Genomic DNA, 18,419 nt, shown 5'->3' on the forward strand with positions numbered 1-18,419 from the left:
GTAGGGAATGGTCACTGTGTAGGGTATGGTCACTGTGTAGGGAAAGGTCACTGTGTAGGGTATGGTCACTGTGTAGGGAATGGTCACTGTGTAGGGAATGGTCACCGTGTAGGGAATGGTCACTGTGTAGGGTATGGTCACTGTGTAGGGAATGGTCACCGTGTAGGGAATGGTCACTGTGTAGGGAATGGTCACCGTGTAGGGAATGGTCACTGTGTAGGGAATGGTCACTGTGTAGGGTATGGTCACTGTGTAGGGAATGGTGACTGTGTAGGGTATGGTCACCGTGTAGGGAATGGTCACCGTGTAGGGTATGGTCACTGTGTAGGGTATGGTCACTGTGTAGGGAATGGTCACCGTGTAGGGAATGGTCACCGTGTAGGGAATGGTCACTGTGTAGGGAATGGTCACTGTGTAGGGTATGGTCACCGTGTAGGGAATGGTCACTGTGGAGGGAATGGTCACTGTGTAGGGAATGGTCACTGTGTAGGGTATGGTCACTGTGTAGAGAATGGTCACCGTGTAGGGAATGGTCACTGTGTAGGGAATGGTCACTGTGTAGGGTATGGTCACCGTGTAGGGTATGGTCACTGTGTAGGGTATGGTCACTGTGTAGGGTATGGTCACTGTGTAGGGTATGGTCACCGTGTAGGGAATGGTCACTGTGTAGGGTATGGTCACCGTGTAGGGAATGGTCACTGTGTAGGGAATGGTCACTGTGTAGGGTATGGTCACCGTGTACGGTATGGTCACTGTGTAGGGTATGGTCACTGTGTAGGGTATGGTCACAGTGTAGGGAATGGTCACTGTGTAGGGAATGGTCACTGTGTAGGGTATGGTCACCGTGTACGGTATGGTCACTGTGTAGGGTATGGTCACTGTGTAGGGTATGGTCACTGTGTAGGGAATGGTCACTGTGTAGGGTATGGTCACCGTGTAGGGAATGGTCACCGTGTAGGGTATGGTCACTGTGTAGGGAATGGTCACTGTGTAGGGTATGGTCACTGTGTAGAGAATGGTCACGGTGTAGGGTATGGTCACGGTGTAGGGAATGGTCACCCTGTAGGGAATGGTCACTGTGTAGGGAATGGTCACTGTGTAGAGAATGGTCACTGTGTAGGGAATGGTCACTGTGTAGAGAATGGTCACCGTGTAGGGAATGGTCACTGTGTAGGGTATGGTCACTGTGTAGGGAAAGGTCACTGTGTAGGGTATGGTCACTGTGTAGGGAATGGTCACTGTGTAGGGAATGGTCACTGTGTAGGGTATGGTCACTGTGTAGAGAATGGTCACCGTGTAGGGAATGGTCACTGTGTAGGGTATGGTCACTGTGTAGGGAATGGTCACTGTGCAGGGTATGGTCACTGTGTAGGGAATGGTCACTGTGCAGGGTATGGTCACCGTGTAGGGAATGGTCACCGTGTAGGGTATGGTCACTGTGTAGGGTATGGTCACTGTGTAGGGAATGGTCACCGTGTAGGGAATGGTCACCGTGTAGGGTATGGTCACTGTGTAGGGAATGGTCACTGTGTAGGGTATGGTCACTGTGTAGAGAATGGTCACTGTGTAGGGTATGGTCACCGTGTAGGGAATGGTCACCGTGTAGGGAATGGTCACTGTGTAGGGAATGGTCACTGTGTAGGGTATGGTCACTGTGTAGGGAATGGTCACTGTGTAGGGTATGGTCACTGTGTAGGGTATGGTCACCGTGTAGGGTATGGTCACTGTGTAGGGAATGGTCACTGTGTAGGGTATGGTCACTGTGTAGGGAATGGTCACTGTGTAGGGTATGGTCACCGTGTAGGGAATGGTCACTGTGTAGGGAATGGTCACTGTGTAGGGAATGGTCACCGTGTAGGGAATGGTCACTGTGTAGAGAATGGTCACTGTGTAGGGAATGGTCACCGTGTAGGGAATGGTCACTGTGTAGGGTATGGTCACTGTGTAGGGAATGGTCACTGTGTAGGGTATGGTCACCGTGTAGGGAATGGTCACTGTGTAGAGAATGGTCACCGTGTAGGGAATGGTCACTGTGTAGGGTATGGTCACTGTGTAGGGAATGGTCACTGTGTAGGGTATGGTCACTGTGTAGGGTATGGTCACCGTGTAGGGTATGGTCACTGTGTAGGGAATGGTCACTGTGTAGGGTATGGTCACTGTGTAGGGTATGGTCACTGTGTAGGGAATGGTCACTGTGTAGGGTATGGTCACCGTGTAGGGAATGGTCACCGTGTAGGGTATGGTCACTGTGTAGAGAATGGTCACTGTGTAGGGTATGGTCACCGTGTAGGGAATGGTCACTGTGTAGAGAATGGTCACCGTGTAGGGTATGGTCACTGTGTAGGGAATGGTCACTGTGTAGAGAATGGTCACCGTGTAGGGAATGGTCACCGTGTAGGGAATGGTCACTGTGTAGGGTATGGTCACCGTGTACGGTATGGTCACTGTGTAGGGAATGGTCACCGTGTAGGGAATGGTCACTGTGTAGGGAATGGTCACTGTGTAGGGAATGGTCACCGTGTAGGGAATGGTCACTGTGTAGGGTATGGTCACTGTGTAGGGAATGGTCACTGTGTAGGGTATGGTCACTGTGTAGGGAATGGTCACTGTGTAGGGAATGGTCACTGTGTAGAGAATGGTCACTGTGTAGGGAATGGTCACCGTGTAGGGTATGGTCACTGTGTAGGGTATGGTCACTGTGTAGGGAATGGTCACCGTGTAGGGTATGGTCACCGTGTAGGGAATGGTCACTGTGTAGGGTATGGTCACTGTGTAGGGTATGGTCACCGTGTAGGGTATGGTCACCGTGTAGGGAATGGTCACTGTGTAGGGTATGGTCACTGTGTAGGGTATGGTCACTGCGTAGGGTATGGTCACTGTGTAGGGAATGGTCACTGTGTAGGGTATGGTCACTGTGTAGGGTATGGTCACTGTGTAGGGTATGGTCACTGTGTAGGGAATGGTCACCGTGTAGGGTATGGTCACCGTGTAGGGTATGGTCACCGTGTAGGGTATGGTTACTGTGTAGGGTATGGTCACCGTGTAGGGAATGGTCACTGTGTAGAGAATGGTCACTGTGTAGGGTATGGTCACCGTGTAGGGTATGGTCACTGTGTAGAGAATGGTCACTGTGTAGGGTATGGTCACCGTGTACGGTATGGTCACTGTGTAGGGTATGGTCACCGTGTAGGGAATGGTCACCGTGTAGGGTATGGTCACTGTGTAGGGAATGGTCACTGTGTAGGGTATGGTCACCGTGTACGGTATGGTCACTGTGTAGGGAATGGTCACCGTGTAGGGTATGGTCACTGTGTAGGGAATGGTCACCGTGTAGGGAATGGTCACCGTGTAGGGTATGGTCACTGTGTAGGGTATGGTCACTGTGTAGGGTATGGTCACTGTGTAGGGAATGGTCACTGTGTAGGGTATGGTCACCGTGTAGGGTATGGTCACCGTGTAGGGTATGGTCACCGTGTAGGGAATGGTCACTGTGTAGGGAATGGTCACCGTGCAGGGAATGGTCACCGTGTAGGGTATGGTCACTGTGTAGGGAATGGTCACCGTGTAGGGAATGGTCACCGTGTAGGGAATGGTCACTGTGTAGAGAATGGTCACTGTGTAGGGTATGGTCACCGTGTAGGCTATGGTCACCGTGTAGGCTATGGTCACTGCGTAGGGTATGGTCACCGTGTAGGGAATGGTCACCGTGTAGGGAATGGTCACTGTGTAGGGAATGGTCATTGTGTAGGGTATGGTCACTGTGTAGGGAATGGTCACTGTGTAGGGAATGGTCACCGTGTAGGGTATGGTCACTGTGTAGGGAATGGTCACTGTGTAGGGAATGGTCACTGTGTATGGTATGGTCACTGTGTAGGGTATGGTCACCGTGTAGGGTATGGTCACCGTGTAGGGAATGGTCACTGTGTAGGGAATGGTCACTGTGTAGGGAATGGTCACTGTGTAGGGTATGGTCACCGTGTAGGGAATGGTCACTGTGTAGAGAATGGTCACTGTGTAGGGAATGGTCACCGTGTAGGGAATGGTCACCGTGTAGGGTATGGTCAATGTGTAGGGTATGGTCACTGTGTAGGGAATGGTCACTGTGTAGGGTATGGTCACCGTGTAGGGTATGGTCACTGTGTAGGGAATGGTCACTGTGTAGGGAATGGTCACTGTGTAGGGTATGGTCACTGTGTAGGGTATGGTCACCCTGTAGGGAATGGTCACTGTGTAGAGAATGGTCACTGTGTAGGGAATGGTCACCGTGTAGGGAATGGTCACCGTGTAGGGAATGGTCACCGTGTAGGGTATGGTCACTGTGTAGGGAATGGTCACTGTGTAGGGAATGATCACCGTGTAGGGAATGGTCACCGTGTAGGGAATGGTCACTGTGTAGGGAATGGTCACTGTGTAGAGAATGGTCACCGTGTAGGGAATGGTCACCGTGTAGGGTATGGTCACCGTGTAGGGAATGGTCACCGTGTAGGGAATGGTCACTGTGTAGGGTATGGTCACTGTGTAGGGAATGGTCACTGTGTAGGGTATGGTCACTGTGTAGGGTATGGTCACTGTGTAGAGAATGGTCACCGTGTAGGGAATGGTCACTGTGTAGGGAATGGTCACTGTGTAGGGTATGGTCACCGTGTAGGGTATGGTCACCGTGTAGGGTATGGTCACTGTGTAGGGAATGGTCACTGTGTAGGGAATGGTCACTGTGTAGGGTATGGTCACTGTGTAGGGTATGGTCACCGTGTAGGGAATGGTCACTGTGTAGAGAATGGTCACTGTGTAGGGAATGGTCACCGTGTAGGGAATGGTCACCGTGTAGGGTATGGTCACTGTGTAGGGTATGGTCACTGTGTAGGGAATGGTCACCGTGTAGGGTATGGTCACCGTGTAGGGAATGGTCACCGTGTAGGGAATGATCACCGTGTAGGGTATGGTCACTGTGTAGGGAATGGTCACTGTGTAGGGAATGGTCACCGTGTAGGGAATGGTCACCGTGTAGGGTATGGTCACCGTGTAGGGAATGGTCACTGTGTAGGGAATGGTCACTGTGTAGGGTATGATCACTGTGTAGGGAATGGTCACTGTGTAGGGAATGGTCACTGTGTAGGGTATGGTCACTGTGTAGGGAATGGTCACCGTGTAGGGTATGGTCACCGTGTAGGGAATGGTCACTGTGTAGGGAATGGTCACCGTGTAGGGTATGGTCACCGTGTAGGGAATGGTCACTGTGTAGGGAATGGTCACTGTGTAGGGAATGATCACTGTGTAGGGAATGGTCACTGTGTAGGTAATGATCACCGTGTAGGGTATGGTCACCGTGTACGGAATGGTCACTGTGTAGGGAATGGTCACTGTGTAGGGAATGGTCACTGTGTAGAGAATGGTCACCGTGTAGGGAATGGTCACCGTGTAGGGTATGGTCACCGTGTAGGGAATGGTCACTGTGTAGGGTATGGTCACTGTGTAGGGAATGGTCACTGTGTAGGGTATGGTCACTGTGTAGCGTATGGTCACTGTGTAGGGAATGGTCACTGTGTAGGATATGGTCACCGTGTAGGGTATGGTCACCGTGTAGGGTATGGTCACTGTGTAGGGAATGGTCACTGTGTAGGGTATGGTCACTGTGTAGGGAATGGTCACTGTGTAGGGAATGGTCACTGTGTAGGGAATGGTCACTGTGTAGGGTATGATCACTGTGTAGGGAATGGTCACTGTGTAGGGAATGGTCACTGTGTAGGGTATGGTCACTGTGTAGGGAATGGTCACCGTGTAGGGTATGGTCACTGTGTAGGGAATGGTCACTGTGTAGGGAATGGTCACTGTGTAGGGAATGGTCACCGTGTAGGGTATGGTCACCGTGTAGGGAATGGTCACTGTGTAGGGAATGGTCACTGTGTAGGGAATGATCACTGTGTAGGGAATGGTCACTGTGTAGGTAATGATCACCGTGTAGGGTATGGTCACCGTGTACGGAATGGTCACTGTGTAGGGAATGGTCACTGTGTAGGGAATGGTCACTGTGTAGAGAATGGTCACCGTGTAGGGAATGGTCACCGTGTAGGGTATGGTCACCGTGTAGGGAATGGTCACTGTGTAGGGTATGGTCACTGTGTAGGGAATGGTCACTGTGTAGGGTATGGTCACTGTGTAGGGAATGGTCACTGTGTAGGATATGGTCACTGTGTAGGGTATGGTCACCGTGTAGGGTATGGTCACCGTGTAGGGTATGGTCACTGTGTAGGGAATGGTCACTGTGTAGGGTATGGTCACTGTGTAGGGAATGGTCACTGTGTAGGGAATGGTCACTGTGTAGGGTATGGTCACTGTGTAGGGAATGGTCACTGTGTAGGGAATGGTCACTGTGTACGGTATGGTCACCGTGTAGGGAATGGTGACTGTGTAGGGAATGGTCACCGTGTAGGGTATGGTCACCGTGTAGGGAATGGTCACCGTGTAGGGTATGGTCACTGTGTAGGGAATGGTCACCGTGCAGGGAATGGTCACCGTGTACGGTATGGTCACCGTGTAGGGTATGGTCACCGTGTAGGGTATGGTCACTGTGTACGGTATGGTCACCGTGTAGGGAATGGTCACCGTGTAGGGAATGGTCACCGTGTAGGGTATGGTCACCGTGTAGGCTATGGTCACCGCGTAGGGAATGGTCACCGTGTAGGGAATGGTCACCGTGTAGGGAATGGTCACTGTGTAGGGAATGGTCACCGTGTAGGGTATGGTCATTGTGTAGGGAATGGTCACTGTGTAGGGTACGGTCACTGTGTAGGGAATGGTCACTGTGTAGGGAATGGTCACTGTGTAGAGAATGGTCACCGTGTAGGGAATGGTCACCGTGTAGGGTATGGTCACTGTGTAGAGAATGGTCACCGTGTAGGGAATGGTCACTGTGTAGGGAATGGTCACTGTGTAGGGTATGGTCACTGTGTAGGGTATGGTCACTGTGTAGGGTATGGTCACCGTGTAGGGTATGGTCACTGTGTAGGGAATGGTCACTGTGTAGGGAATGGTCACTGTGTAGGGTATGGTCACTGTGTAGGGTATGGTCACTGTGTAGGGAATGGTCACTGTGTAGGGTATGGTCACTGTGTAGGGAATGGTCACTGTGTAGGGTATGGTCACCGTGTAGGGAATGGTCACCGTGTAGGGTATGGTCACTGTGTAGGGAATGGTCACCGTGTAGGGAATGGTCACCGTGTACGGTATGGTCACCGTGTAGGGTATGGTCACCGTGTAGGGTATGGTCACTGTGTACGGTATGGTCACTGTGTAGGGTATGGTCCGTGTGTAGGGTATGGTCACTGTGTAGGGAATGGTCACCGTGTAGGGTATGGTCACTGTGTAGGGTATGGTCACCGTGTAGGGAATGGTCACTGTGTAGGGAATGGTCACCGTGTAGGGTATGGTCACTGTGGAGGGTATGGTCACCGTGTACGGTATGGTCACTGTGTAGGGAATGGTCACCGTGTAGGGTATGGTCACTGTGTAGGGAATGGTCACTGTGTAGGGTATGGTCACTGTGTAGGGAATGGTCACTGTGTAGGGTATGGTCACTGTGTACGGTATGGTCACTGTGTAGGGAATGGTCACCGTGTAGGGTATGGTCACCGTGTAGGGTATGGTCACTGTGTAGGGAATGGTCACTGTGTAGGGTATGGTCACCGTGTACGGTATGGTCACTGTGTAGGGAATGGTCACCGTGTAGGGTATGGTCACTGTGTAGGGAATGGTCACTGTGTAGGGTATGGTCACCGTGTACGGTATGGTCACTGTGTAGGGAATGGTGACCGTGTAGGGTATGGTCACTGTGTAGGGAATGGTCACCGTGTACGGTATGGTCACTGTGTAGGGTATGGTCACTGTGTAGGGAATGGTCACTGTGTAGGGTATGGTCACCGTGTAGGGTATGGTCACCGTGTAGGGAATGGTCACTGTGTAGGGTATGGTCACCGTGTAGGGTATGGTCACCGTGTAGGGTATGGTCACCGTGTAGGGAATGGTCACTGTGTAGGGAATGGTCACCGTGTAGGGAATGGTCACTGTGTAGGGTATGGTCACTGTGTAGGGTATGGTCACTGTGTAGGGAATTGTCACTGTGTAGGGTATGGTCACTGTGTAGGGAATGGTCACTGTGTAGAGAATGGTCACTGTGTAGGGTATGGTCACTGTGTAGGGTATGGTCACCGTGGAGGGAATGGTCAACGTGTAGGGTATGATCACTGTGTAGAGAATGGTCACTGTGTAGAGAATGGTCACCGTGTACGGTATGGTCACCGTGTAGGGAATGGTCACTGTGTAGGGTATGATCACTGTGTAGGGAATGGTCACTGTGTAGGGAATGGTCACCGTGTAGGGAATGGTCACTGTGTAGGGAATGGTCACCGTGTAGGGAATGGTCACCGTGTAGGGAATGGTCACCGTGTAGGGTATGGTCACTGTGTAGGGTATGGTCACCGTGTAGGGAATGGTCACTGTGTAGGGAATGGTCACTGTGTAGGGAATGGTCACTGTGTAGGGTACGGTCACCGTGTACGGTATGGTCACCGTGTACGGTATGGTCACTGTGTAGGGTATGGTCACTGTGTAGGGAATGGTCACTGTGTAGGGTATGGTCACCGTGTAGGGAATGGTCACCGTGTAGGGTATGGTCACTGTGTAGGGAATGGTCACCGTGTAGGGAATGGTCACCGTGTACGGTATGGTCACCGTGTAGGGTATGGTCACCGTGTAGGGTATGGTCACTGTGTACGGTATGGTCACTGTGTAGGGTATGGTCCGTGTGTAGGGTATGGTCACTGTGTAGGGAATGGTCACTGTGTAGGGAATGGTCACCGTGTAGGGTATGGTCACTGTGTAGGGTATGGTCACCGTGTAGGGAATGGTCACTGTGTAGGGAATGGTCACCGTGTAGGGTATGGTCACTGTGGAGGGTATGGTCACCGTGTACGATATGGTCACTGTGTAGGGAATGGTCACCGTGTAGGGTATGGTCACTGTGTAGGGAATGGTCACTGTGTAGGGTATGGTCACTGTGTAGGGAATGGTCACTGTGTAGGGTATGGTCACTGTGTACGGTATGGTCACTGTGTAGGGAATGGTCACCGTGTAGGGTATGGTCACCGTGTAGGGTATGGTCACCGTGTAGGGTATGGTCACTGTGTAGGGAATGGTCACTGTGTAGGGTATGGTCACCGTGTACGGTATGGTCACTGTGTAGGGAATGGTCACCGTGTAGGGTATGGTCACTGTGTAGGGAATGGTCACTGTGTAGGGTATGGTCACCGTGTACGGTATGGTCACTGTGTAGGGAATGGTGACCGTGTAGGGTATGGTCACTGTGTAGGGAATGGTCACCGTGTACGGTATGGTCACTGTGTAGGGTATGGTCACTGTGTAGGGAATGGTCACTGTGTAGGGTATGGTCACCGTGTAGGGTATGGTCACCGTGTAGGGTATGGTCACCGTGTAGGGAATGGTCACTGTGTAGGGTATGGTCACCGTGTAGGGTATGGTCACCGTGTAGGGTATGGTCACTGTGTAGGGAATGGTCACTGTGTAGGGAATGGTCACTGTGTAGGGAATGGTCACCGTGTAGGGAATGGTCACTGTGTAGGGTATGGTCACTGTGTAGGGTATGGTCACTGTGTAGGGAATGGTCACTGTGTAGGGTATGGTCACCGTGGAGGGAATGGTCAACGTGTAGGGTATGATCACTGTGTAGAGAATGGTCACTGTGTAGGGTATGGTCACCGTGTAGGGAATGGTCACCGTGTAGGGTATGATCACTGTGTAGGGAATGGTCACTGTGTAGGGTATGGTCACCGTGTAGGGAATGGTCACTGTGTAGGGTATGGTCACCGTGTAGGGTATGGTCACCGTGTAGGGTATGGTCACTGTGTAGGGAATGGTCACCGTGTAGGGAATGGTCACTGTGTAGGGTATGGTCACTGTGTAGGGTATGGTCACTGTGTAGGGAATGGTCACTGTGTAGGGTATGGTCACTGTGTAGGGTATGGTCACCGTGGAGGGAATGGTCAACGTGTAGGGTATGATCACTGTGTAGAGAATGGTCACTGTGTAGGGTATGGTCACCGTGTAGGGAATGGTCACCGTGTAGGGTATGATCACTGTGTAGGGAATGGTCACCGTGTAGGGAATGGTCACTGTGTAGGGTATGGTCACTGTGTAGGGTATGGTCACCGTGTAGGGTATGATCACTGTGTAGGGTATGGTCACTGTGTAGGGAATGGTCACCGTGTAGGGGATGGTCACTGTGTAGGGAATGGTCACCGTGTAGGGAATGGTCACTGTGTAGGGAATGGTCACCGTGTAGGGAATGGTCACTGTGTAGGGTATGGTCACTGTGTAGGGAATGGTCACCGTGTACGGTATGGTCACTGTGTAGGGTATGGTCACTGTGTAGGGTATGGTCACTGTGTAGGGAATGGTCACTGTGTAGGGTATGGTCACCGTGTAGGGTATGGTCACCGTGTAGGGAATGGTCACTGTGTAGGGTATGGTCACCGTGTAGGGTATGGTCACCGTGTAGGGTATGGTCACTGTGTAGGGAATGGTCACCGTGTAGGGAATGGTCACTGTGTAGGGTATGGTCACTGTGTAGGGAATGGTCACTGTGTAGGGTATGGTCACTGTGTAGGGTATGGTCACCGTGGAGGGAATGGTCAACGTGTAGGGTATGATCACTGTGTAGAGAATGGTCACTGTGTAGGGTATGGTCACCGTGTAGGGAATGGTCACCGTGTAGGGTATGATCACCGTGTAGGGAATGGTCACTGTGTAGGGTATGGTCACCGTGTAGGGAATGGTCACTGTGTAGGGTATGGTCACTGTGTAGGGTATGGTCACCGTGTAGGGTATGGTCACCGTGTAGGGTATGGTCACTGTGTAGGGAATGGTCACTGTGTAGGGAATGGTCACCGTGTAGGGAATGGTCACCGTGTAGGGAATGGTCACTGTGTAGGGTATGGTCACTGTGTAGGGTATGGTCACTGTGTAGGGAATGGTCACTGTGTAGGGTATGGTCACTGTGTAGGGTATGGTCACCGTGGAGGGAATGGTCAACGTGTAGGGTATGATCACTGTGTAGAGAATGGTCACTGTGTAGGGTATGGTCACCGTGTAGGGAATGGTCACCGTGTAGGGTATGATCACTGTGTAGGGAATGGTCACTGTGTAGGGAATGGTCACCGTGTAGGGAATGGTCACTGTGTAGGGTATGGTCACTGTGTAGGGTATGGTCACCGTGTAGGGTATGATCACTGTGTAGGGTATGGTCACTGTGTAGGGAATGGTCACCGTGTAGGGGATGGTCACTGTGTAGGGAATGGTCACCGTGTAGGGAATGGTCACTGTGTAGGGAATGGTCACCGTGTAGGGAATGGTCACTGTGTAGGGTATGGTCACTGTGTAGGGAATGGTCACTGTGTAGGGTATGGTCTGTGTGTAGGGAATGGTCACCGTGTAGGGGATGGTCACTGTGTAGGGTATGGTCACTGTGTAGGGTATGGTCACTGTGTAGAAAATGGTCACTGTGTAGGGTATGGTCACCGTGTAGGGTATGGTCACCGTGTAGGGTATGGTCACTGTGTAGAGAATGGTCACTGTGTAGGGAATGGTCACTGTGTAGGGTATGGTCACTGTGTAGGGTATGGTCACTGTGTAGAGAATGGTCACTGTGTAGGGTATGGTCACCGTGTAGGGTATGGTCACCGTGTAGGGAATGGTCACTGTGTAGGGTATGGTCACTGTGTAGGGAATGGTCACTGTGTAGGGAATGGTCACTGTGTAGAGAATGGTCACCGTGTAGGGTATGGTCACTGTGTAGAGAATGGTCACTGTGTAGGGAATGGTCACTGTGTAGGGTATGGTCACTGTGTAGGGTATGGTCACCGTGTAGGGAATGGTCACTGTGTACGGTATGGTCACTGTGTAGGGAATGGTCACTGTGTAGGGAATGGTCACCGTGTAGGGTATGGTCACTGTGTAGGGAATGGTCACTGTGTAGGGTATGGTCACCGTGTAGGGAATGGTCACTGTGTAGGGAATGGTCACTGTGTAGGGTATGGTCACCGTGTAGGGAATGGTCACTGTGTAGGGTATGGTCACTGTGTAGGGAATGGTCACTGTGTAGGGTATGGTCACTGTGTAGGGAATGGTCACTGTGTAGGGTATGGTCACTGTGTAGAGAATGGTCACTGTGTAGGGAATGGTCACCGTGTAGGGAATGGTCACTGTGTAGGGAATGGTCACTGTGTAGGGTATGGTCACTGTGTAGAGAATGGTCACTGTGTAGGGTATGGTCACCGTGTAGGGTATGGTCACCGTGTAGGGTATGGTCACTGTGTAGGGTATGGTCACTGTGTAGGGAATGGTCACTGTGTAGGGTATGGTCACTGTGTAGGGAATGGTCCGTGTGTAGGGTATGGTCCGTGTGTAGGGTATGGTCACCGTGTAGGGTATGGTCACTGTGTAGGGAATGGTCACTGTGTAGGGTATGGTCACTGTGTAGGGAATGGTCCGTGTGTAGGGTATGGTCCGTGTGTAGGGTATGGTCACCGTGTAGGGTATGGTCCGTGTGTAGGGTGCTGTTATTGTGTAGAATATAATCTCTGTGTAGGATCCAGTCATTGTGTCGAGTGTGGTCTCTGTGTCGGGAATGGTCATTGTAAATATTTGTACAGGTTGGTTGGGTTCTGGTCTCCAATACCTACCCAGATACTATCTTCCAGATTCCCACTGCCTCCTGTGTGATCATTTTTTTCTCTCAAATCCCCTCAATCTCCTGTTTTTACCTAAAATCTGTGCCCCCTTGTGATTGACCCCCTCAACCATGGGGAACAGCTGCTCGCTATTCACCTCGTGCATATCCCTTGTAATCTTATCCAGCTCAGTCATGTCCCCCCTCAGTCTGCTGTCTCTAAAGTAAACAATCCAAGACCGTCTCGTCTCTCCTTATAGCTTAATTTCTCCATCCCGGGCAACATCCTGGTGAAGCTCCTCTTCCCCCTCGAGTGCTATCACATCCTTCCTGTAGTGAGGTGACCAGAACTGCACCCAATACTTCTCTTGTGGCCTGACCAACAGTCTGTCCAACTCCAACATTACCTCCTCACTCTCATAGTCTCAGCCATGATTGATAAGAGCAAGTGTCCCATGTGCCGCCTTAACGATCCTACTCCTGTGCTCAGTGACCTCAGGGATCTGGGAATAATTACCTGGAGATTCCCTCTGTTCCTCTAAGCAACCCAATGTCCTGCCATTCATTAAGTCCTCCCTCATCTTGTTTCCTCTTCCAAAGTGCATCATCTCGCACTTCTCAGGGTTAACTACCATCTGTCACTGCTCTAACCATCTGCCCATATCTCCCTGTAACCTATAACCATCTTCTTCCCTTCATCACCCTACCAATCTTGGTGCTGTCTGCAAACTCGCTTAACATTCCCCCAACATTTTCATTTGTATATATATCAAACAAACAGTAAGGGTCCCAATGCTGATCCTTGTGGTTCACTGCTAGACACCAGCCTCCAGTCAGTCAAACATCCTTCTCCCACCTCCCTTTGTGTCCCATTACGAAGCCAGTTTCTGATCCATCTCACCAAGTTTCCCACAATTCTATGTGCTTTAACCTCAGTCTCCCACTTTGTCAAAAGCTTTACTAAAATCCATTTAAACTGCATCAACTGAACTTCCCTCATCCACACACTTGGACATGTTTTCAAAACATTCAAGCAAATTTGTTCGGTATGACCTCTCTCTGACAAAGCCATGCTGACTATCCCTAATTAACCCAGGCCTTTCCAAGTGGATATTAATTCGCTCCTTCAGAATTTTCTCCAATAGTTTCCCAACCACTGATATGAGACTCCCCACCTTTCTTGAAAAGAGGAACCACACTAGCCGTCCTCCAATCCTCTGACACTTCTCCCGTGGCCAGAGAGAATTTAAAAACTTGTGTCAGAGCCCCTTCAATTTCCTGCCTCACCTCCGATAGCAACCTGGGATGCAATTCATCTAGGCCAGAGGATTTGTCTGTTTTTAAAGCCGACGGCCTCCAGTATCTCCCCGTTTCCTATGTCAAACTGTGAAAGTTCCCCACCAGTCCTTTTCCTGAATTCAGTTTCTTAGTTCTTCTTTTCCAGAGTGAAGACTGAAGAGAAATATTAATTCAACAGCTTCCAACATCCTGGGGCTTCACACATGGATGGTCTCCTTGGGCCCTCCACTTACTCTGGTTAACCTCTTCCCTTTAGTGTATTTATAAAATACCTTAGGATTCTCCTTAATCCTGTTCACAAATCCTTTTTTTATTTCCCCCTTTTCGCTCTTCTAATTGCTTTCTTAAATTCCCTCTTATTGCTCCCTGTATTCCTCTGGGGCCACAGCCGAGTTAGTCCCTTTGGACTTGCTGAAAGCCCTGCTCTTCTTCCTCACCCAGTCCTGAACTGTCCTGGAGGTAACAAGTAGGTTAGACCAGGGGAACCCAGTGGATGTGGTCTATCTGGACTTTCAAAAGGCCTTTGATAAGGTGCCACACGGGAGACTGCTGAGCAAGGTGAGGGCCCATGGTGTTCGAGGTGAGCTGCTGGGATGGATTGAGGATTGGCTATCTAACAGAAGGCAGAGAGTTGGGATAAAAGGTTCTTTTTCAGAATGGCAGCCGGTGACGAGTGGTGTCCCGCAGGGTTCGGTGCTGGGGCCACAGCTGTTCGCATTATATATTAATGATTTGGATGAGGGAACCGGGGGCATTCTAGCGAAGTTTGCCGATGATACAAAGTTAGGTAGACAGGCAGGTAGTACTGAGGAAGTGGGGAGGCTACAGAAGGATCTAGACAGGTTGGGAGAGTGGTCCAGGAAATGGCTGATGGAATTTAACGTGAGCAAGTGCGAGGTCTTGCACTTTGGCAAAAAGAATAAAAGCATGGACTACTTTCTAAATGGTGAGAAAATTAATAAAGCCAAAGCACAAAGGGATCTGGGAGTGCTAGTCGAGGATTCTCTAAAGGTAAACATGCAGGTTGAGTCTGTGATTAAGAAAGCGAATGCAATGTTGTCTCTTATCTCAAGAGGGTTGGAATATAAAAGCAGCAATGTGCTACTGAGACTTTATAAAGCTCTGGTTAGGGCCCATTTGGAGTACTGTGTCCAGTTTTGGTCCCCACACCTCAGGAAGGACATACTGGCACTGGAACGTGTCCAGCGGAGATTCACACGGATGATCCCTGGAATGACAGGTCTAGCATATGAGGAACGGCTGAGGATACTGGGATTGTATTCGTTGGAGTTTAGAAGATTAAGGGGAGATCTAATAGAGACGTACAAAATAATACATGGCTTTGAAAAGGTGGATGCTAGAAAATTGTTTCTGTTAGGCGAGGAGACTAGGACCCGTGGACACAGCCTTAGAATTAGAGGGGGTCATTTCAGAACGGAAATGCGGAGACATTTCTTCAGCCAGAGAGTGGTGGGCCTGTGGAATTCATTGCCACGGAGTGCAGTGGAAGCCGGGACGCTAAATGTCTTCAAGGCCGAGATTGATAGGTTCTTGTTGTCTAGAGGAATTAAGGGCTACGGGGAGAACGCTGGCAAGTGGAGCTGAAATGCGCATCAGCCATGATTGAATGGCGGAGTGGACTCGATGGGCCGAATGGCCTTACTTCCACTCCTATGTCTTATGGTCTTATGGTCTTATGGATATCCAGGCTCTCCGAACTTATTTCTCCTATGTTTCTCTCTAAAGCGTACATGTTGGAGTTGTACTCTACTCCGGGCCTTTTTCTATGTCCCCCCCCACCCATTACTCTCTTGTAGACCTACCCACAAGGAGATGCTCCCAGTCTATATTATGTTAATAAAATCTGCCTTGCCCCAATCCAGTCATTTGCAGGCCGTCCGTTTCCTTGCCCAGAACAAATTTGAACCATACCATACTGTGGTATCTATCATCTACATGCTCCCTAGTGCCAAACTGAACACTTCTCCGACTTCTTTCTCCAGAACCAGATCCAGCACTACCCCATCCCTTGTTGGGCCTTCTGTGTATATTAATACAAAACAATCCTATTGGATACATTTCAGGAACTCCACCCCCTCCAAACCTTTAACACTATGAATATCCCAGTTTATGTTGGGAAAGTTGAAATCCCCAAGTATAATTACCTGATTAGTACTCTTACACATCTCTGTGAACTGGCTACATATTTGCTTCTCTATTTCCCACTGAATCTTTGGGGGCCTGTAATACACTCCCAGTAAAGTGGCTGCCCCTTACCATTCCAAAGTTCTACCCACAAAGCCTCATTTGAGATTCCTTCCAAGATATGAACTCGCCTTTTTGCAGTAATCGATTCCTTAATTAATAGTACTACGGCACCACCTTGTCCTCCACCCTCCTCTGTCTCACCTAAACATCCTATAGCCCAGAATGTTGAGCTGTTGGTCTAGCCCTTCTCTCAAGCATATTTCTGTGATGGCCACAATATCACACTTCCATTTCTGATTAGAACATAGAACATAGAACAGTACAGCACAGAACAGGCCCTTCAGCCCACGATGTTGTGCTGACCACTGATCCTCATGTATACACCCTCAAATCTCTGTGACCATATGTATGTCCAGGAGTCTCTTAAATGTCCCCAATGACCTCGCTTCCACAACTGCTGCTGGCAACGCATTCCATGCTCTCACAACTCTCTGTGTAAAGGAGCCCCCTCTGACATCCCCTCTATACTTTCCTCCAACCAGCTTAAAACTATGACCCCTCGTGTTAGTCATTTCTGCCCTGGGAAATAGCCTCTGCCTATCGACTCTATCTTTGCCTCTCATTATCTTGTATACCTCAATTAGGTCCCCTCTCCTCCTCCTTTTCTCCAATGAAAGAAGTCCGAGCTCAGTCAACCTCTCTTCATAAGATAAGCCCTCCAGTCCAGGCAGCATCCTTGTAAACCTCCTCTGAACCCTCTCCAAAGCATCCACATCTTTCCTATAATAGGGCGACCAGAACTGGACGCAGTATTCCAAGTGCAGTCTAACCAAAGTTTTATAGAGCTGCAACAAGATCTCACGACTCTTAAACTCAATCCCCCTGTTAATGAAAGCAAAAACACCATATACTTTCTTAACAACCCTGCCTTTAACCCATCAGCCTAGCCTACTACACTCCTAGCATTAAAGTAAATACCACCCAGCCTGGCCTTACTCTCTTGACACTCAACATCGTTGAACTCACTGTGACATGTCCTTTGTCGTAAAATGATGTGTCTGATTCTGATTCATTGATTTTAAGTCTCCACCTCTCCCTGCCAGACTAACAGTGCTAGCAAACCTATCGATGTATATGTCCCATCCTCCCCAGAACCAGTCCCAGTTATCCAGGAATCTAAACCCCTCCCCAGAGTCCCAGGGATACTCACTAGCGCTGGATCCGAGCAAGAATACTGGACAGGCAGGTCTGTACCTCAATCAGTGAGCATGTGCAGATGAACGTCTTGTTCTGATCGAGGAGCAACTCAGAGATGTACTGTGTGACAAAGGGAACGAGAGAGTGAGGGCGGAAGGAGAGACAGAGTGAGAGATGAATATGGAGACAGTGAGGGAAAGAGAAAGAGAGAGGGAAGAGGAGAGAGAGAGATGGGGAATGAGAGACAGAGATACACAGAGACAGGGTGAGTGAGAGAGAAGGACAGAGAGAGAGAGAGAGAGAGAGACAGAGAGGGAACAAGAGAGAGGGTGAAGGACAGAGAGAAAGGGAAACAGAGAGAAGGGGAGAAACAAGACAGAGGGGCAATGAGAGGGAGACAGGGAGAGAGACGGGTGGGGGATGAGAGAAGGAGAGAGACAGTTACTGATTTAACTCGGAATCGTGCTCTCTGCTAAAACAGCCCAGGTCAGAACGGGTTCAATTCTACAGACGGAGTCATTCCCACTCACCAAGTGTCAGAGGCAAAGGGTGATCCAATCAAGGGCTACATGATGATTGAAGGATTCGATCGGGTCGATAGAGAGGAACCTTTGTTTCCCTCTGGTTTAGGGTAGGGGTCTGTGGGGTCATGAACAAGCAGCTGAACCTTCAGATTTATTTACAGGACCGTGTTCAGAACCAGCATTTCCAACCCCTCCCTGAGTTATCTCCAGGGCAGCTGCTGCTCACCCACGTTATTGTGGGTCTACAGTGACGGATGACCAGACCAGCTCAGGATGACAGATTTCCCAACTCAAAAGGGACGTCAGTAACCCAGGGTTTTACAATAATTGGTTTTAATTCCAGCCCTTATTGAATATTCCTTTCGCCATCTGCTGTGGTAGGCTGTTCAACTCAGGTCCCCAGAACAACAGACAGAAGTAGGTACTGCAGATGCTGGAGATCAGAGTCAAGA

General features: G+C 50.1%; 1 protein-coding gene across 1 annotated transcript in view; it reads right to left on the minus strand.

The window, feature by feature from the left end:
* LOC140457129 (phosphofurin acidic cluster sorting protein 1-like) overlaps positions 1-18,419 on the minus strand; it is a 78,080-nt gene that overhangs the window by 25,053 nt on the left and 34,608 nt on the right. The window contains exon 11 of the mRNA XM_072551155.1: positions 17,457-17,563. Coding sequence (XP_072407256.1) covers positions 17,457-17,563 — 107 coding nt within the window. The remainder of the gene's footprint in view (positions 1-17,456; positions 17,564-18,419) is intronic.

Source organism: Chiloscyllium punctatum, chromosome 31 (genome assembly GCF_047496795.1).
Source record: "Chiloscyllium punctatum isolate Juve2018m chromosome 31, sChiPun1.3, whole genome shotgun sequence".
NCBI classification, from domain to species: Eukaryota; Metazoa; Chordata; class Chondrichthyes; order Orectolobiformes; family Hemiscylliidae; genus Chiloscyllium; species Chiloscyllium punctatum.